Raw genomic sequence first — 22,781 nt, forward strand, 5'->3', positions numbered from 1 at the left:
TGTAGAAACTGAAAGACCCGAAACTTCGATTGTTTGAAATGCCAGTTTCAACCACTCCAAATTGCAACCACAAATTTGAGTTTAAATCCATTATTTTAAGACGATTATCCGTCTATTCAGCCAAACATACATCCGTCTATCCATCCACCTATAATCTAGATATCGATATCTGTCAGTGAGTTACAGATGTGTCAATATGTCCTTAAGTCTAATGCTACTCCAGTCAAAGATTACGCGTAGAATCCAAAGAGGAAAATCACGATGGTCATAAGGAGAATGGCATTGATGCTCAGAATCCTGCGAGGCCATTTGTCTTCATAAATGGAGTTTTGCTTCATTTCCAGGATTCTCTTTTTCTCTTTCGTTAATTTGGCTTGCTCGTCCATCTTCTCTATCCCACAAATCCACATACACGCCTTCTTGTACCAGGGCAGATCCTCGTAGTTACCTATGTACAAAAAATTAACTTTTTAAAAAAAAATTAAATTGATGTCCCATTGGTTAGAAAATGGGCTGAAATGTGAAGCGTTCTGTTCAAATAATGCACACGATATATTTTCACACGATGTATTTTCATTCTTTTGGACTGAGATTCTATGACATATGACTAGGTTAAACTCCTAGATCAAAGGTAAAAATTGATCATTATATGATATGTTTTATGCAGACAACAACTAAAATATCCTTTGAGAAATATATATATATATATATATATATATATATATATATATATATATATATATATATATATATATATATATATATATATATATGTATTAAATTTACTTGCAAAGATTTTCTTTTAACAATACAAAGGCTAGATACACTGGGTTTGAAAAATACAAAGCAATGACAAATTTTGATATTTTGTCCGTGAAATTGTATTTGCTATAAAACTTTATACAGATTTGAATAACATTTTTTGTAGGGGATGTTTTATTTTATGAAACTACCTCAATAAAATAAACCTCAATATAATGGCAATAGTTTCCGACTGATCATTCGGATTCAACGCTAATATTAGAGTAGGAGATCACAGCATTATCCTATTGATATGTGCACAATTGTAAACTAAACCTAACAGGGTATTTCACATGTAACAATCAGTTAATTAATTTTAACAATGTATCCACCTGGACTAAACATTACATTATGAGAACAATATAGATGCTATAAGAGAGCATTTGAAGAATTGTTTTACAGGTATCATATATTTTATTATACAAAAACGAACTATGCCATTTCTTCTACAATGTTCATTTATGCAAGATGAAACTGAGACAAGACAAGTTATGTTCTTCTTGAAGACAAACAGAAGAATAACTTTTTCATTTGTTATACGATTGCACTATATTTCAATAAAATGGATACATTTGTTCTGGTGACTGAAGAGCCATGTAGATTTATATTTCATAGAAGTAGATACAATATTATAAATAAATAAACAAAACAAATCTGATGAAAGTTTTAAGTTGCTTTTACTCATTGGAAAGAACTACCTATTTAAATTGCATATTCAAAACTAGTGCCAAGCAAGAGAACATTTAAGAAATTACACAGTGATACTAATTACAAAACTGTATAGTCTACAAAAATTATGACTGGGAGAAATTAAATCATGAATAGGAAGGTTGTGAGAATATAACTGACGTATCGTCTTTGCTACAAATCCTTTACTGGCTAATTTAATGTGTAAAACTTAATAGTATCATATAAGATATAGGATTGAATGCCTTCAGTTTTATTTGGTGTATTTAGTATATTAAGGTACTCGAAAAGAATAAATGATTATTTGAATAGTCGCATAGCTGGCCACAAGGAATGTATTGAATGATTGTATAACATGAATATTCCCCTCTCAGCTCTCATCAAAATTTCATTCTCCCTGTTATTCACTTGGTTTGTATAGAAACAATTAATAGTACTATTCCAGCTGTGCATTCCATTTATAGTTTAAATATGTAAAAGTCTTATTGTCTGTGGAATGGTACCCTGACCCTCAAGTACCTACGTACGGGTTTTAGCAAGTATTTTCAAAAACTATGCTAAAAAAGGATAAAATATGGCAAGAAATTATTTTATTTTTTACAACTACGTTTTGTGTTTGTTTGTCTACCCAGGTGGGCCGGTTGTGTCCACGTGCTTTGTGCAGTCTTTGCTTTTGATCAAAGATAACGTAGAAAGGGTATTTGATAAATAGGAATTAGGCAATTTATCTATATTTTGTTTTTGCTGGGGGCCATCGGAATGCCTCCCAAGTCCACTCCGATTAGTACACTGTCCAAAGGCGATTTGAGAGTATTATACTGATTCCTAATGCCATTATAAGATAGGTAAGAAATAATTGAAATAACAATATAAAAGCTTATAATAATATCCATTGATACTAATTTCCCTTATCAACAACTAAGACCCGATTTATCAGCAACGTGTATTCCCTTCGTGTAATGTTGGCGACGTAGAGTTGTTATAACTGTCAGAGAAAAGGCATAAAAACGGTATTGTAAGAAGGAAGTCATTCGAAAAATGTATATTACAGAACTAAATTTGTTCAATGACAGACTGATATATTGATAACAAAAGAAGTATTGAACCCCAAAGCGGCAAATTGCTCTGAAGAGTTGTGTTTTTTTATCTCAAGGTCTGTCTCATATTTATTTTGTCTTTATTGTCATTTTTCGTTCTACTTTTACAGAGAAGGTGCAGTGACTAGATACAACAACAATTACAGGATTAGATATTCAACTCAAATGTAAAATAAGACCGCGATACTTTCTTATACCATTGGCAGACGCCTTAAGAAAGCCAGAACGAATAAGATAGAGCACATGTGCAAGATATTTTGGAGAAAATTAATGTTCAGGTGTTTAGGTTATAACAAAGCAAAGGCGCCACATGGACGTAGCTCGCAAACTTAATTGACAGTTGACATTTTGTTCACGACATGCTATCACCTGAACATCAGTTTACAATTTTCTGACCGCCACTTTCTGGATTAAGAGCTTTATTAAGATCTAAAATTCTTTATCTGAAAATTTCTTGTAACCAAGGTTACAATATGATTAATATAGACTGAGTTGACGTTTTATAAAAATGACAGAAGTTTACGAGGTTTTGCAATTTTGATTGAGAAGTCGTACCAAAATGCAGTTGTTGAGGTTTATCATTTGTTATATCTTCTTCATTTTCAGCTTCCGCATCAATGTCCTCCCGTGGTATTGTGCTGTACCGGCTCCAGAAGGTCAGTCGATAGAGCTAAAAATTAGAGAAAATTGCTTTACAAATACATTTTAAACGCACACTGATACGCAAACGATAAGTGTTGAAATTACTAAGAAAACAATAATGTAATAAAAAAATTCCACCGACTTGTAAATGAATAGAATGCTTCATATGCTTGCCACATACATTTAAATCGCAAATCCTTATTTCCTAACATCCTTTATGCATGTAGAACAATATTATTTCAATATGCGAAAAGTTTGTCATCATTCGTTGCTGCCAACAATAGGCATGAATTTGTGTATTATTTATCCTGAAAGGTGGAATAAAGTATCAAATCTCCTTCCAGACTCATCATAACACGTGAACTTTTATTTTCTCTTGAAAAAGCCATCTAACACTGGAAACTTACATGTTTGTCCTCGATAGGCGGTGTCAATAAGCTGATTATTGTGGTTACTATGACAACGATGGTGAACAGAATAATTGCAAAATGGAGATAGTGTATGTCCTTGATGATGCTTGGCCGGTTATCATAAGACTCCCCGCATGGTGGAACATTGTAGATGTATTCCCAGATGAATCTTACCAAACCGACCACCAGCCCGACCATCAAACCCCAGAATGCCCCCTGCCGACGACAAAAGAGATTACATAAATTTTTAAAACACATTTCTGTTCAGTTAAATGCCTTGTTGAAAGTCACATATATCGTTTTTCTTTCAGAGGAAGCAATGCTGAAATATAATTGAATTGATTACCGTTAAGAAAGACACCACGTCAATCTCACATTATGCGAAATTAGTATGTAGTTTACAATACAAATACAGGAACATTTTATCAAAACATTTTCAGTCATATACTGCTCACTATACACATAAACAACACACGTCAAATTAAAATGTTCTTATTTCGTTGGGTAATCATGGATGAAAAGCACACAAAACACAGACAGACTTTATTAGCTAATATGAACTGCATTCGTTGTCTACGTGTTATATCCATCCTCTCTTTGAACTAGTTTGATTGTAAAAGTGAAGTTGAAACATACTTATTTATTCGTATCAAGATCTGTCGAATCTTTTTTGGAGAATAAAGACTAAGGCTTTTTGAACGCAAGGAAACTAACTAGTGCCTGACGTACCACTTCATTAATCCGCTTCCAGAAGATGGCGAGGACGTACACAGCACATATGGGAGGAGCCAGGAAGCTAGATATGGCCTGGATGTAATGGAAGAGCTCACCAAAATTCTGAACGATTGGGATCCATACCACAGATATTGCAACCAAAACCAAAATGCATAACCTGGAATATAAGAGTGAAAGAGCTGGCTAAAGTTCTGAATGATTTGAATCCATACCACCCACGGTTATAACAACCAAAACTATAAATACATAACCTGGGAATCAACAATAACTCATTGGACTAATTGTACTTGCCATTTTTAAGGCATCAGCATAACACCAAAACCAAAACATCAAGAGATATGCATTTGAACAAATTTAAATGTATAAAATTTATCAATAGCTGGACTAATTTACTTTCATTGATCAAAGTGCAAATCTCGTTACCAGTTAAAATAATAAACATTTTTCTTTGATTACTTTATCCATGTGTTAGTCATACAGAAAAGTGACCTAATCATTCAGGATGATGTGGTATATTATAGTTTAGGCAATGGTGTTTTATATCGAGATTAAATATGAGTAATTTCAACAAGTCAACTATATTTAGTGAAACCAATCGACTAACGCCATATTGTAACTAAAATAGATACTTTTAGTAAAACTCATGGATACTCCCCATGGCCATCAAAGGGGTCAGCTGAGTTCACGGTGGAGGGAATTATAACCTAAGTCTATGCACAGACATATGTTTGGAAAAGTGTATAGATTACACTATTGTAATCGTTGGAACAGTTGAGATATTAAGTGACAAATTATGACCTGCATGAATGACAGACAGAAGGTTATTGACTAGGAGAACGGGGCAACATTAAAACTGCTTCCTAACCCTCACCCTCTGAAAGTCCTTGAAGGATATTATCAATGAACGTATCAATGCTAATTAAAGATAGGTGAAGGAGTACATACATCCATGAGAATAACAACAAATGTGTTAAGTACGTCTGGACATGATTAGTATGCTCTTCCCAGGCCATTATTGGTCTTCAGATACGAATGATTCAAACAGTTTCCGTTAAGCGAAAGCCTCAAATCCATCACAACCATTGAATTAAATAGTGACATTCATACACATGTACAAAACCCGAGTAAACTGTCTTCAGATTATGTCATGTACATTGTCTTTCACGTTGCGAACGTAACCATAGATGTTCATATAGTGATGTACTCAGGCGACTCTTGCCAGTTTTCAAACACGTTCGGGTGTTGAATAGAATGTGTCAAAACTCTGCCAGTAACCAATTTTTGTTTGCTATGGCTAGTGCTTTGTAACAAGAATCGATTTTCTGAGGAGGTCAGGTCGCCCTCCTTGTTTTGTCCTTGGGCAAGACTCTTCACTCTCGTTGCCGAATAAAATCTAACCAAAGTCACAAGGTAAAACAAGTTAAAAAGGGCTTAGCCAAACTAAACCAAAAGATTTTTGTTTTGAGTCTAGTTCAAAACATCATTTATTAGAAAAGAGATAAGAAAGATATTTTCTTTAAATATTGTTCAGAACAAATTATATTCACATCACAGAAGATACATTAAAACGAGATTCAAATAAAATCTGCATAATATTGATTCTGTAATATTGTTTATAAAGATGAAAGTTTATTCTTTTTCCGTTTTGCTTGATCGTAATTGGAAATAACATTATAGATTCAATGGTTTATTTTAAATGTATTAGATATTTTTTTAATAATTTGTTATATATTATATAATTATTATATAATATAAAGAAAAATATGTTTAGGACCTAAGTCGTCATGGACCGCATTTTATACTCTATTGTACTTTTTATTTTTCAGCAAATTCTAGGATTCAATAGAGTATTTGAAAGAGCAAGTCAGTCATTTAACACAATGCAGCTGACTAATAAGAGAGAACACAAAGCCGATTGGCTGGGTCAGGTGTCGGTAACCTGATAACTGCGTGTTAACGGTGGCAAGCCAAATTCTTTGGAAAGGCACGCGGAACGAGTTGTAGTTTTGTATCGAATGTACTAAAATGATAATTAAATTAATGGGACAAATGTAACCTGGCACAGCAGTTCTAAAAGGTTTGCCGATGCCTGGGATAGGTAAAAGAGTAACTTGACTAAAACAGATCGTGACAATATTCTGAATGGGCCTAGCCAAGTATTCTGGAAACATTGTGAACAAGTAGGTGAATCTCAAGATCAAATCATTAAAAAATCACGACGGTAGTTGGTGTACACCAAAGAAATTATAAGTTTGCGCGTTAGCAGATGAATCCAAGTTAAATGGACTTGAAAAATGTATTATTCCAAATCCATTCTTCTAAATGTTATAGAATGTAAAGGTTTTAAAACAAACTGAGTTGAGCTTGAGTTCTCTGCTCAGAATGTTTTGAGAATACATGGTTAGAAGACTGATTGGCTATTGTCCAAGCACTAAACAGTCAAAACGAATACAGGACCTGATAGAGGATTGGATATTATTAAATCACTAACCTATCAAAACGTTTTGAGAATGAAGGGTCTGATGACAAATTGGTTTTATAGCCAATCATTGACTAGTCTAAAAGGTTTTGAGAATACATGGACTGTGCAGCCAATCACCTGCCGACAATCATTAGCTCAATGTCGCTAGCGTGTTTCCTGATTCGTGTCCAGATGTCCATGGTAAGCATGGTGCTACTGCTGTTGAATATAGAGGTCAAAGAGGAGATTAGGGCAGACATCATGACGGCAAGCATCACCCCTCGCAGACCAACTGGCATGATCTCCAACACCAGCTTGGGATATGCCACGTTTGTACAGCCGTTCTCACTGCCACACACTGATAGACATTTCTTAGGGTCACCACATGCAACTTCATCTGAAAGTAATATTAGCAACCTGCATTAAATACAGGAGAATAAGTATGACACACCAATTAAGACTCGAGCAAAACCATCATCTCAGTAAAGGTATATCCTTTTTAATAACTAATATTTATAAGTTTCATAAAGATGTGTTATAAGAGAGAAAGCAACCAATAGATATTGTACATCTAGCAAATGCGTGTAAGTGTTTGGAGAAATAAATGATGAGTACTTAGCTGGTATGAACATCTGATGTTCTTAATTTGATGTTTTCTCAATAACGTGGGCTGCATTTTCCGTAGAATGTCTCAAGACCTGTATCTTTGCACTGGAGATCAGTTAACGTTGGATACGTAAGTTCTAATAAAACGTGTGCTAACATAATTGTGAAATATCTAATTATTCGAAATTTTAACCATGTCTATTTTCCATCGATTACACAGCAAGTTCTAAAGACTGAATTTAAGTGCCCTTAACGGTTCAGGTAGCACCATGAGACGGTCCTTGAAGTAAATTTTAAAAAAAACAACAGAAAACCAATAGAACCTCACGAACCTTGCTTGGGCGACCACACAATTTTGCGTATGTCGGCTCCGTGGAACACATTTACGAATTTAGATGTACGACGCAGGCGTGTTAGCATATGTTTCTCCTTTCACCTTGAGACAGACTTACTTGGGAAGAGGACCCTTGCAGCCATTCCTGGAAACACAATTAGCCAGAGTGGGAGAAGTTTGAGGTAGCCAGCCAAGATGGTTCCCGCTTTAGCGTGAGACAAATTTTTGGCGGACAGCGCTCTTTGCACAATAACCTGAAAGAAACTTGTTTTTACCATTAAAACAATTAGAGATAAAGTGCTCTCATAACAATAATCTCCGTTTTGCTAACGAAAAGTAATTTTATGGACAGATATTAGCAATAAAGAGATTTTCAGACCACGAAATACGAGTCTGATGATAAAGGACCAAGAATTTCATCAAAACATTTTGCTCTAACTATCCTTTCTGCTAAATGCGTACCTGATCTGAGCACCAGTACCAGACGGAGTTAACTGCGAGACCAAAAATGAGTCCGGGCCAGGGTAGATCCCTGTCGTCATAGGAACGAATCAGGTTCATGGAATTGGCTGGGGTAAGTCCACACTTCGTGTAAGGATACGACTCATTGTCCCAGTTGTCGATGGTCGTATCCGGATAAGCCTCGAAAAACTTCCTTACCAGAGCTTCGTATCCACCAACTTTTATAAACGCTGAAAAATATGTAGCAGTAAACGGTGGGATAGCTGTCACCTTTAACTAAGTTTTCATCAAGATGTTTCGTGCAGTGATGATTATTCCAATCTTTGCAATAACAATAGTCATAACAGTATCATCATCATCATCATCATCATCAACAACAACAACAACAACAATAATAATAATAATAATAATAATAATAATAACTATGTTGCATGCCAGCCTCAAAATTATCGTGTAATACAAGTTTGGGAAATACTGTACGGCACATTTTTTTTAAAAAGTTCTACGACGAATGTTTTGCAACTAGAACAATTATGTTTGCAGAAGTAAACCATTTGACCCAACCAGAAACTTTCTAGAAGGAGGGGAAATGATACAAATTATGGACATTTCTTAATAGTAGTCGATGTTTTCTTTTTGAAACTTAACCTACACCATGAGCTCACACCCAAATTGAGGCGCTGTGTAAGCGTTTGATCCAAGATGGGAACTGAGTAATAAACTGGAGGAAACAGATCGTAAAGAGGGATAGATTACAAAGAGAAACTCGGATACAGTAACGAGTGTTATGATTCAACATCGCGTCAGAGTACAAAATGGATGGATTAATTGTAGGTTGTAACCCAGTTACTCAGAACACTGTCAATACAACCGTGATATAAGTGACATGACTATATATCCATCACGTGAGTCAGATCACACACACACACACACACACACACACTTAATATCAAGGTACTTACACATGACCATAAGGATGAAGGCGCCAAGAATCATGATTACTACCTGTATAAAATCGGTCCATATAACGGCTGTTAGACCACCTAAAATAGGAGTAAAATACGTATAATTTAAATTCTTGTTAAATGCCTAACGTCCTGCTTACACTCAGGCATACATACATGTTGATTAGTTTTAACGGTACCTTTGTCAGATTATTGTCTGTCATGCCGAGGAAATGGGAGCGAAGTACCTTTGCCACAAACCATGGCAACCACTCCAGGCTATCTGGGTGGGCATTGAACCCACGCCCCATAGATTACGAGTCCGACGTCCAAAACACTGTGTTACACCAGCTCCCGTGCATACATACATACATACAAACATACATACATAGCATGATCAGTCAATTGCCTCGTTTTCTTCGAAAACATTTAAAAAACATGAATAGATAAATGAAAACCTATTATCACACACACACACACACACACACACAGAATATTCAAGTAGGTGCGGATGGAAAGAGAGTTAGAATTAAGACTCACAGTCAGGATAATAATATACTTAAAACTAATAGCGGAAACTGAACACCGAAATTTATAGGTGTTCTAGAACAACACGCACCTGTAATAGTGAAGAGGGCAGACACGGCCAGTAGAATGATGACGGCTACGTATAAATTTACATCGGCCGACTGTGTAATGAATAGAGCTCCTGAATAAAGGTCGGCCTGGAAATTATAATAATAATAATAATAATAATAATTCAAAAATTTATTTTTGGTTACTACCTAGTGTAATAATCCATGACACATTATTTAGGTTTGATACATGCTCTGTGTCAATCACTCTCATGCTTGTAACAGAAAGATCCCTTTTTAAGTGGGTGGGTAGGAGAGGATGGGTTTGTTGATTTTGTATGGCTTGTTTAGTTTTAAAAACTTAATACTCTCCTGCCGGGAAATTTCTTGGAAAGTTATCCTTTTTGCCACCTTTGAAGACAGTGATTCTTTCCAAATGGTAAATGTTTCTGAGGTGATGTTTCTATATTGAAAATGTGTAATATCGTGTGATATATTTGGATTTGGATTGCACACTATACATGTTGTACAAAGGCATTTTCGAACAACTAAAATTAACAGACAGACAAGACATTACTGTAACAAATAAAATGTAATTTGTTTACAGTTGCTACTAAATGTATTTTGGATTAACATTGTAGTAATTACGATGCATGAAGCACTAAAGAAACTGTAGGGATATGCCCGCGATTATGGGGTTTATTTTTCATCCTGGAAACATCTGACAGTCTCTAGCAAATCTTACCGATAGCTTTGAGAAAACGTAGAGAAGAAGCGCCAACACTACCAAATAAATCCTAATTCTTTGTCCACCAAACCTCTTCGTTAGGTACTCTGGCATTGTAAACACCTGTTGATTGAACATATTTTCCAAGAAAAGGATTACAAATATATGTCGTCTGTTCATCGCAGGCGTCAACTACAACTAAACCTAAAGAACATTACAAACATATGACACAATCTGTAAAGAACACTTTAAAAACGTATGACACAATCTGTCAAGAACACTTTAAAAACGTATGACACCATCTGTCAATAACACTTTAAAAACAAATGACACAATCTGTCAAAAACACTTTACAAACGTGTGATATAATTTGTCAAGAAAACATTACAAACATATGACACAATCTGTAAAGAACACTTTAAAAACGTATGACACAATCTGTCAAGAAAACTTTACAAACATATGACACCATCTGTCAATAACACTTTAAAAACAAATGACACAATCTGTCAAAAACACTTTACAAACGTGTGATACAATTTGTCAAGAAAACATTACAAACATATGACACAATCTGTAAAGAACACTTTAAAAACGTATGACACAATCTGTCAAGAAAACTTTACAAACATATGACACCATCTGTCAATAACACTTTAAAAACAAATGACACAATCTGTCAAAAACACTTTACAAACGTGTGATATAATTTGTCAAGAAAACATTACAAACGTATGACACAATATGTCAAGAAAACTTTACAAACGCATGACACAATCTGTCAGCAACACTTTACAAACATATGACACAATCTGTCCAGAAAACATTACAAACATATAACACAATCTGTCAAAAATAACACTTTACAAACATATGATACAATCTGTCAAGAAAAAGTTGATTAAAGATATTATACAAAATACTGTAATGACATATGCAAATTACAAATTACACGTATTTTCTTAACGACACCCGCTGGCATATATACACACATACATACATATTGCTTGCTTTGTAGTAACCTATATCTATATTAAAAGCCACTAAAAATGAGGTCATGTATTCATTTGTGTGCCTCCATAATAGCATACTTTCAAAATTTGAACGACTAGCTAGCAATATTTAGTATGGCAATAATAATAATAAAATAATAATAATAATAATAATAATAACGCAATAAAAATACAATTAAAATATAATTACTACTTTTTAAATAAAGTGATCTATATTTACTTACACCAGCTGCAATGTACACCGGTACAAATAGCCATCCAAGCATCACGAGTATGAATACAGCCTGGAAAATATATTTTACACAACCGTTACAGAACGCTTCATGCATAATTTTTTACGGATGGAATATTGCAATGTAATCAGATCTTTTTAAAATGACAACTCAAGAGAGAAAGAGACAATTTTTAATATATTTAGAATTATAATACTCACATGATCGACATCATTGCAATGGTTTTATTTGTTTAAAGATAAGAATACCAAATCTGCATTAACCAATAATTAAAAAAATCAAAAATCGTATGGTGGAATAAGCAGTTTCTAAGACATTCCAACATCCCATAATAGAATAAACAAACTGAGACAACCAAGCATTCCGTAATAGTTAAGTAGAGACAAAGCAAAAATAACACCCCTTTTTAGAACAAGTTGAAACGGATAAAATACAACATTCCAGTTGTAGAATAAGCAACAGCTGAGACAACCCAGCCTCCCATAGTAACATCTTATGGTAGAATAAACAGCAACAGAGAGGACCCATCATTCTCTGTATAATAAGCTGAAACGGATACAACCCAACATCCTCAAGTAGGTAAAGAGTTACATAGTAGAATAAACAGCAACAGAGAGGACCCATCATTCTCTGTATAATAAGCTGAAACGGATACAACCCAACATCCTCAAGTAGGTAAAGAGTTACATAGCAGAATAAGCAAAAATGTCATGCTAGCCATACGGAAAGCAAATGCATTGATGCAGCAGAAATGTATGGGTTATTTTGAAATTGTTTCATTCCTATTACACAGAGCAATTGGTCTTTTAAATTCATGTGAAGGTATTAAATCATTTCAAAAATAAAATGTCATATTGTTAGCGACCAAAAACTAATAACAATCTCTTTCAAATAAAGGAAATAGATCAGGAAAATAAATATTTTTTTATATTAGAAACAAGATTCAAACGTATGATTGTATACAATTTACAAATTAGCACATTAAAGCATGTATACACTGAATGCAGGCCTCGTTTACTTATAGAAATGTATATTACACACATATTTAATAAATCTGACAAAACTATTTTACCTGTGGAATAACTTGATTAAGTCTGTCACTATAGATAATAATTTATATAAAATTTTATACAGCTACCCGTTTATTTTTTTTAAAACGATTATCATTATTATAAAAATCGGCCAATTTTAAATTTTTAAAAAAACACGTGAAATATTATTAGAATAGAGCCAATACATAACTTACACTTAATTCAAATACAGCAATACCGATCCCGCTGGCGGCTCCAGACCCTGCTAAACCCACAAAATGGCCGCTCCCAATATTACTGGCGAACAGCGAAGCACCAACCTGAAAAATGCTACTGCTCAATCCATGCAACCGATTCAGGTATATAAAAACGAATAAAATGGAGCTATCTATTAGTCAGTTATGTCGACGTAAAACAGATTCAAAATTTTCAATTACAACCAGATTTTAAATCGTTCCGCAAATTAGTATTTTTGACGTTTCTAAGCGAACAGATACCTAATTTTAGTGCTGTGCGGGGGAAAATATCATTTTAGAATTCTAGCTAAGGATAAAGCTATTTGCAAAACAAATTAATAAGATTTATAAAAATCGTGGGTCGTTGTGTGTGTGTGTGTGTATCTTTGTCTGTGTGATTTGCATTTTTAACGTAGCTTTAGCAATTTTTCAGACATGTCGCTACGATGTCTGCAGTGTGTCAGTTTATAGTGATGTCTAGCACTTGGGCATCATGCCGCAGATATGTATCATCATGTCCCACCCAATCACATTATCATGACACCAGGCCGACCAGTCCTAACACTAATCTCTTAATGCTGAGTGCCAAGCGAGGCAGCTGTTAGTACCATTTTTTAAGTCTTTGGTATGACTCGGCCTGGGTTCGAACCTCCGACCTCCCGTATCCGAGGCGGACGCTCTAACTACTAGGTCACCGGATCGGTCTCTGTGGGTCTATTATAAGGTAACGACTACAGACAGGAATCCAAGAAGCAAGGCAAATTATTTAAGAACATCACCCAAAAGAATAATGAATGATGTAAATGTGAGCATGCGCTAGTAGCAGATAAACTCGTGAAGGCTGATGTATTCGTTGTGTGTGCTGTATCAGTAGATAGTGATTGCCAAGAGAATATCAGTGACACTTTGTCATTGAGATTAGTGATTGTCAAGAGAATATCAATGACACTTTGTCAATGTGATTAGTGATTGCCTTATATCACTCTCCCTTTGTTAGTGAGATTAGTGATTGCCGAGAAACTATGAATGTCACTTCGTCAATGAGATTAGTGATTGCCAAGAGAATATTAATGACAATTTGTCAATGACATAGTGATTGCCTTTTATCACTCTCACTTTGTTAGTGAGATCAGTGATTGCCAAGAGAATATTAATGACACTTTGTCAATGACATTTGTGATTGCCATGAAACTAATAATGACACTTTGAGATTAGTGATTGCGAAGAGAATATCAATGCAACTTTGTCAATGTGATTAGTGATTGCCTTATATCACTCTCACTTTGTTAGTGAGATTAGTGATTGCCGAGAAACTATGAATGTCACTTCGTCAATGAGATCAGTGATTGCCAAGAGAATATTAATGACACTTTGTCAATGACATTTGTGATTGCCATGAAACTAATAATGACACTTTGAGATTAGTGATTGCGAAGAGAATATCAATGCCACTTTGTCAGTGTGATTAGTGATTGCCTTATATCACTCTCACTTTGTTAGTGAGATTAGTGATTGCCGAGAAACTATGAATGTCACTTCGTCAATGAGAGTAGTGATTGCCAAGAGAATATTAATGACACTTTGTCAATGACATTTGTTATTGCCATGAAACTAATAATGACACTTTAATTGAGATTAGTGATTGCCAGGAGAATATCAATGTAAATTTTTTAATGAGATTAGTGATTGCCAAGAGAATATCAATGCCACTTTATCAGTGAGATTAGTGATTGCGAAGAGAATAGCAATGCCACTTTATTAGTGAGATTACTGATTGCGAAGAGAATATCAAAGCCACTTTGTCATTGAGATTAGTGATTGTCACGAGAATATCAATGTCACTGTGTCAATGAGATTAGTGATTGCCACGAGAATATCAATGGCACGTTGTCAGTGAGATTAGTAACTGTCAAGAGAATATCAATGCAACTTTGTCAATGATATTAGTGATTGCCAAGAGAATATCAAGGTATATATTTATGTTGTCAACTTAATTTATATTTAGTTATATATTCTGTAAGATGTCTTTTTGAAATAGTATTCAAAACACTTGCGTTATCCATAGGCGCCCTTCTTACGTTTAACTTCATAAAAAAAAAAACGGCTTATGACGTGCTACTGATCACGACGTCTCTGGAAATAACAAATCGTGTCAATGCCCTAGTCTTATGGTACTACTAGGTGGTGCGACTGATCAAATAACACCTTGATGACAATTCTGTTCTAAAAATTTGCGAATCGTATGAATGCGCTAAGTTTGTTGCAGTTTTCACATTCCAAAATTCAAGATAAGAATTGTGTCGATCGATAAGATTGACAACTACCATGAGACTTTGAAAAAACACGATTCTGTACCAAAACATACCAGAATTAAACCTTACATGGCAACTCAGGTCTAACAATAGACACGAGTTTAAGTATAAATACAAATTATTGACGGTGGTGGTATAGATGATAAGAAAGACAGAAAAGAGTATGGTAGAAAGTGATATATACTGATATATAGTTTGAATATACATCATATAATGGAATATAAAGGTTATAGATATAATTGTTTTGAGATTACATAAGAACAAAGCGTTACAATTATTAGTTCTACAAGTTTTTTCTATATTTCATTTACCAAATAATTTATTTATGTCTTAAGATCACTCTGTTGTAATCCTTTACAGTTGTGATGTGCTTCGAGAGCAATTATTTCTTTAAATTGTTCATTAGAATTACTAAGTGCTCATTGACTTTTGGGCTAACACATCACTTTGGAATTATTGTAAACTCATTCAAAAACATTTTGGATTGCATTATTATGGCATATTAGGACATTCGATACTATTGGATTCATTCAGAACATTATATATTTTTGGTCTTCTGATAGGACATTTTGTGATTATTTGGGCTTCAATTCAAAATACTGTAGTGGTCTCTTAAATACTTTGGCCTAGTAGAGAAGTACATTTTTGTTGATTTTACTGAAATTGTTTGCTTCACCTCTTTATATTACTTAATTTAAGACGTAGAGTCGTAACACAACTCTGTATATACGGATCTATCAGTTTCATTGTTATTGTTTTCTTTAGCCAATCACCAGAGGGAAATGGCTTTGATAACCGTAAGTTATTAAGACCCGCAGCAAACAAATTATTTGGGATAAAGGAAAACCATTTAAAGTCGCATCTTGCAACATAGTGTCACATAATAATTGTGAAATGTACTTCATTTTGTTGCAACGAGTCTAGCGCAAATATATCAGCTCTAATAATGATGAGAATGCTCGCGGAAATCCTGCCAGTCCAGCAGAGGTCGTTTTTCTTTATTAAAAAAAAACGTTTCGGAAGAAATCGGTGAATATATGTCAAATGACAGAGTTTTTCCTAAAACCCCAGTTCTTACGTCCACATAATAATAGGGGTACAATGAATTATCAAAAACTTTTAATGGTAAAATCCAAAGGTGAAGACAAATTATTTTGAAGGTCAAACAGTGCTTTTCAGCTTGATCTTCAGTTTTGAGAAAATGAACCATCATGTTTAATAATAATAATAAATTTAATTAGGACTTTGCATAGCGCCTAATCTTTAGAAGCTCTAAGCGCTTTACAACATTAGACAACACCTATAAGATAAGAAACATAATAATATTATTACAGTAACAAACAACACGAAATTAGAAAAACATTAAAAAATAAAAAAACATGCTGAGAATATTTCAGGCAGGAAACATTATTAGGTCTTTAAGTTTGTTCTTGCAGTCGAAATAAGTGAGTTTTGAGAGCCCTCTTGAATGTGATCACTGTGTCTTTGTGTCTAAGTTCAGTGGGCAATTCATTCCACGTTGCTGGGCCCTGGTATGCAAAAGAACGATGTCCATATGACTTTGTTTTCATAATGGGAATAATGAGTATACGATTGTGAGAAGAGGAGCGTAAGTATCTTGCTGGTGTGTACACATGGGTGAGGTCAGAGAGGTATGTTGGACTAGAGTCCGACAGTGAAATGTAGCACAGAGAACAAATTTTGTGTTTGATTCTGGATCGAATGGATAGCCAGTGTAGAGTACAGAGCAGCGGGGATATGTGCTCTGATCGTGGTACTCTAAATATGATCCGAGCAGCTGTGTTTTGAACTTTTTGAAGTTTCTGGAGTAGATATTGAGATGAACCAGACAGAATTGAGTTACAATAGTCCAGTCTTGAAAGTACTAATGAACACACAAGTGTTTTAGTGGCATCAGCTGAAAGATATTTGCGAATTGAGCTGATGCGTCTCAGCTCAAGATATGCAGCCTTGCATATGTTCATGACATGTTGGTGCAATGTGAGAGTACTGTCCAGAGTAACACCTAGGTTTCGTACTGATTGTGTGAATTTAATGTTGGCGTTGCTGATATTTATTGTTTGAGGTAAAGGATGTGAATGAGAAAGTCTTTGTGTTGTGATCAGAATGGCCTCAGTTTTATCATCATTCATCTGCAGCTTGTTACAAGTCATCCATGATTTCACATCAGAAATGCACCTCTCTACACCTTGGATGGTAGCATCAACTTCAGTTGGGTGGCTAGATTTGTATATTTGGGTGTCATCAGCGTACAATTGGTGAGACACTGGATGATGATCTATGACACTTGAGAGCGGCTAAGTGTAAAGAATGAAGAGAACAGGTCTAAGAACAGACCCCTGTGGAACACCACAACATAGATCAACTGGGCTGGAGTGTATTCCATTTGCAGATACAATTTGTGTCCTGTTGACCAAGTAGGACTCGAACCACAGTAAGGCTGTATCATGAATGCTAAATACATGCTGGAGACGGTAAAGTAATATATCATGGTATATTGTGTCAAATGCTGCAGACAAATCAAGGAGGGTGAGGACTGTAATCTTTCCGCTATCCAACGCAGAGAGAATGTCATTAACTACTTTTAGAAGAGTTGTTTCAGTACTGTGGCAAGGGCGATATGCAGATTGTACATTGCTAAAAAGACTATTTGAATTTAGATGAGATACAAGCTGGGATAGAACAACCTTTTCTAAGAGTTTTGAAATGAATGGGAAATTAGAAACTGGGCAGTAGTTCTTTAAATCGTTATGGTCTAGTGTTGGTTTCTTCAGCAGAGGCTTTACAATGTCAGTTTTGAAAAATGATGGGAATTCTCCAGATGAGAGAGAGGTATTAATATCATCAATTAGTGAAGGCAATACTGGATCTAAGCACTCAAGCAGCAGTGATGTTGGAATTGGATCAAGTTCACGTGACTTTGGTGCACTCTTCATCACGATTGTACGTACAAAATCCATAGAGACAGGTTCAAATGCTGCTAATGGTTGACGTTCAAATTCTGTATCCCAACTGTATGGTGACGACGAGTCAATTGAAAGTGTGGTGTCAAGCTTATCTCTAATGGTTTGTACTTTGTCACGGAAAAAATTTGCAAACATGTCCGGAAGGTCGACTGGAGAGAAAATAGTTGGAAGTGGTGTTGATTTGTTCCTTGACATTAGGTTGTTAGTAATCTCGAAGAGATCTTTGCAGCTGGAACTTTCCATGATCTTAGTAGTGTAGTGGGCTGATTTCGCTGCATGGACTATATTTGTGACATTCTTCTTAGCGACTTCATAGATTTGCTTAGGAATAGTGAGTCTGGTGGAAAGCCAGAGCCTCTCAGCTCTAAACGCAACCCTAAACATAAATAAAGATCAGATATTTCCAATGACGTCTCTTCAAATATAACAGATTGTCTTGAACCAAATAGTACATCCTTTGCTTTCCAACATCGGGTTTTTCTACCAAGTTAAAAATCGTTCATTATTTCACGAAAACAACTCAAAATTGAAAATATAAGCAAAACTAACAAAATCTAGACATATTATTTCGTTTGCAAGCCACAAACATTAAAAATTTAAAATGTATTTTATTAGTTTAATTTATTATCATTGTCGCCTGTTCCTTATATATTACTGTGCTTTAAGGTGTGAAAAGGCATTCTCTAATTAGTCCTCATGAAACCACTATGTTGACCAAACTGTCTGCGCGTAGGATGGCCCCTATGTAGGACTACGGTGTTTGTTTTCCTGGTAATTGAGTCCAGTGAATCACTTGGGTGAACTTGTTGACCCTCAATAAAGAGTCTGTCGTCTGTTATACTGCCCCAAAGGCTACACTGCTGTTTTGTGTATTATTGCAATCTATTTTTCGGGCTACTGTTTCAGACCTAAATAAACTGGTACTCGGTCGTCTGCTGAACTCATTTACTCTCTGTACCTAGTGGAAATCTGCATTAATTTTAATACTGATTTTTACATTTTTACATTTGTTTCTGAATATGAAACTCAACCTGCTTCTTCGTGATGTTTATTTCACTGACAATTACAAACATTGGCTAGAGATCCAGACAGTGACTAGTCGTCAAATAGCCAATCGTATTCTTGCCCTATTCTTACTGCAAAATTGAAGAATGAATAGTGTACCGAGGAGAATTATAATGGCCACTAGACCTATCAAATGACGATATTTGGGACAAATGATTTCTATACAGAAAACGAATCTTACCAATTGCCTATGCTTCTGGCAATAATCAAGAATGGGAAGAAGAAAATTGCAATTGCCACGAGAGATATCACTGCGGTTTTTTCTTCTGTTTTATTTGTTTGTCTTGTCTATGTTTTGTATTTGCTTTTGAAAAAGACTCATTAAAGAGTCAAACGTGCTCAGGCTAGCTAGATACTAGTTTCGCACTAGATACTAGTTTCGCACTATATATATATATATATATATATATATATATATATATATATATAGAGAGAGAGAGAGAGAGAGAGAGAGAGAGAGAGAGAGAGATTGGAAAGACATAATGAGCAAACTTGATCATGTTCAGGTTGCAAACTTCGTTATCTGAAATATTGTACCATAGAATTGACTGAACTTTAACTGTTTTGCAGGAGAATTATCAATGTCACACATCAAACTTTTTTTTACCAGAATCTCACTCAACATTGTATAGTTTTATGGAGTAGATCAACTTTTATTTCCTAATTTGTGTACGCATGTAAAACTGTAGGCGAAAAATAATCGCTGCCAGACGAAGGTTCTACCCCTATTCTTGTGAACAATATTCAAGAGTATAGCTCAACTCAAATATCAGTCAACAACTTTCTAAAAAAAATGCATAAAAGTCAGGAAGGCCATACTTATTATTTTCTCAATGACGGACAAAAGTCAAGCACACAACATAAATTAAATACACATAGCAACTTTATCAACTGACAGTACAAAGTCTTGTGTCCAATCTGTTCATATAATTAACACCAAGTTTAGCAGTGCTCTTTTCCTAGAGTGCAAACATCATTTCCTTTTTAGAAAATAGTTTCCATATTTGGTTATGGTGTAGGCTGATGATAAAGAGAAGTCTAATTTTATTTTATTTTTTCATGTCATTTTCATTTAATTTTAAAATGGCCTTTTCTAGTGGAGTATTAGCAAATCCCACTTTGGCACATGTTAACTAGTGTCATACATATATTGTGCTGCACAGGATTTACGAGGTCCCCAAATGTCAAGAGACTCGATCAGTTAAATCCTGACATTTTTCAGTGTCACTGACAGATACACAGGTCAAATAACCATTGACCCATGGCCAGTTTGGGATAGGTTGCAATAGCTGTAAAACACCTTTCCTTTGAAGTCAGTGAATTCAAACCAAGTATACGTATTAGCCTGATGTGACTAGAATTTAATTTTTTCTTAGTCTTTTAATATCTTGTAGCTTTTGCTGCCACATAGTCTGTCTTATCTCTTTGAAGAAATTACTACATGAGACTCATTGGTAGCCTTACGTTTCATCCCTCGACTTTTACATGAACGTTAAGTCTCTGAATCTCTTTTATGACCATCCTTGCGAAAATGTTTTAGTAACCTCAGCTTATCCAAAATAGAAAAGATCACCTCATGTGACACCTGCTTTCCTTTAAGTAACCACAATATACATGCAAAACACCGGCGCTCTGTAATTACTTAATCAAGTCGATTCAAACGCAATATCGCATAGTGAAGTTGATCATCTATATAACCAATTAAAAATCTTGAAGATTATTTACTGTCGTTTAATCAATTCATAAAAGAAATGGACATATACGCTTTGTAAAGTGCCTTTAAATAACTTCATTGCATTGACTAACTGAACTGAATTCAAAAGGATTGAAAATAAAAGATGATCTGTTCGCGAGTGTCTTGGTTGAGTAAACATATGGTCGTTTAAAACGCTTCTAATTAATTGTACGGGGTATATTTGAAGTATTTTGATTGGCGGATAATATGGACGCTTACCCAATATGCAGCCAATCAAAAATATAATTCGCGCTAATGGAACATGTATCAATGACCACTTACTATAGTATCACAAGATGCGAATGAATAAAAGAAAACATGTTAGATTCAACCATTCAGAATGCCCAGAGGACATGAATGGCCAAATACTTATAGATAAAGTGGTTAAAGTGTGAAAAGTAGCTCTTTCTCGACCTGGTTTGAAACAGGTTTATTTTATTTAAAAAAACACTTGTCAAGGACTAGCGATTTGGAAATTTAACTTGCCCAACTTCGAGAATGAAAGAGCCCGCGACGTCGGGATATTTGATTGGTCAGTCTCGCGGTAAAAGTGAAAGCTTACCGGTATCCAATGCATGGTTCTCCCCGCCAAGAAATACCCGCCTATACTACCACGATTCCTACATGACGACTGAAAAAAGAGAAACAGAACATATAGCGTATTAACAAAAAAATATCAGAATATCCTTGTCAAGAAGGTTTAAAGGTTTACTTAAAAAGTGTGTGTGTGTTGGTTGGTTGGTTGGTTGGTATGTCTGACAATAATGTAGGTTCTCAATTCTCAAAAAAAAAAAATCCGAGTGGTAGTTATTATGTAATGTCTCGCAGTGCAGTTTGCAATATATTTTATTTGAGTAAAGTAGGTGGCGTCGGCAAAAGGTAATTAGACGAACGACACAAGATCGATAGCTAGAAATATTAAATGCATCTAACCACTTCTACACCATATTGTACACGAAATGTTTATGTTCTTTGATGCAAAATAAACAGCTGAATGTCTGACAAGAATCTGCTTCAAGATATATTATTACTTGAGTTCTCTTAGTAGATAACGTTACAAGGTATATGAAAAGAGAATAATGGTATTCACATTCCAAGTTTTTTTATTATCAACCTACGCTCAAGGTGCCGACACTATTCAAAGCCTGACCTCTATCTTATATCGGTTTTTCGTGGTGTTTGCAAAGTAGTTCAAGGATAAATCCCAACAAAGTGAGATACCACCTTCCACCATCGCGAGCAAATACAATGCTTTTGCAATCTGGCGATCTATGCAGTCTGAATATTATTCATACGCCTAAATGCCCAGCGGACGCATATGTATCTTAAGAGTTCAACAAAAATAGTTCCACACATTTAACCCCATTTCTGTGTTTATTGTGAAATCTTACTAAAGTCAAACCGATACATGTCTAAGTAGTAATTTGAACAATATAAAATTCTTCCTCAAATTTTGACAGTGTGCGTTTTTGTAAAACATTTAATTGTCCATGCTTACTGGTGCGCTTCCGTTGTGAAACTCTTCAGTTTCGGAGGAATGTAGTTGTTGTAAGCTGTACTTCATCCCAAAATGCCTAAAATAAAACGATCGGTTTTGGAAATACCGGAACTTCTGATGTTTGAGTGAGATAACATTTGTAAGGTGATGAACCCGGATTGGTTTTCCTTCCATTAATGGATTTTTGTCA

The 22,781-nt window shown here is 35.0% G+C and overlaps 1 protein-coding gene across 1 annotated transcript; it reads right to left on the reverse strand.

The window, feature by feature from the left end:
• Positions 1–230: 230 nt before the first annotated feature.
• Positions 231–21,748, reverse strand: LOC149775579 (sodium/glucose cotransporter 4-like; the record flags this gene model as incomplete). The annotated part of the gene is made up of 13 exons (XM_089943497.1): positions 231–448; positions 3,141–3,255; positions 3,635–3,853; positions 4,367–4,529; positions 6,972–7,230; positions 7,892–8,027; positions 8,236–8,465; positions 9,198–9,278; positions 9,799–9,904; positions 10,500–10,604; positions 11,719–11,778; positions 12,974–13,078; positions 21,656–21,748. Coding segments are annotated over 13 exons (1,890 nt in total), but the record flags the coding sequence as incomplete, so codon positions are not given.
• Between the last annotated feature and the right edge of the window lie 1,033 nt (positions 21,749–22,781).

Source organism: Sinohyriopsis cumingii, chromosome 19 (genome assembly GCF_028554795.1).
Source record: "Sinohyriopsis cumingii isolate HCF-2022 chromosome 19, ASM2855479v2, whole genome shotgun sequence".
Classification (NCBI taxonomy): domain Eukaryota; kingdom Metazoa; phylum Mollusca; class Bivalvia; order Unionida; family Unionidae; genus Sinohyriopsis; species Sinohyriopsis cumingii.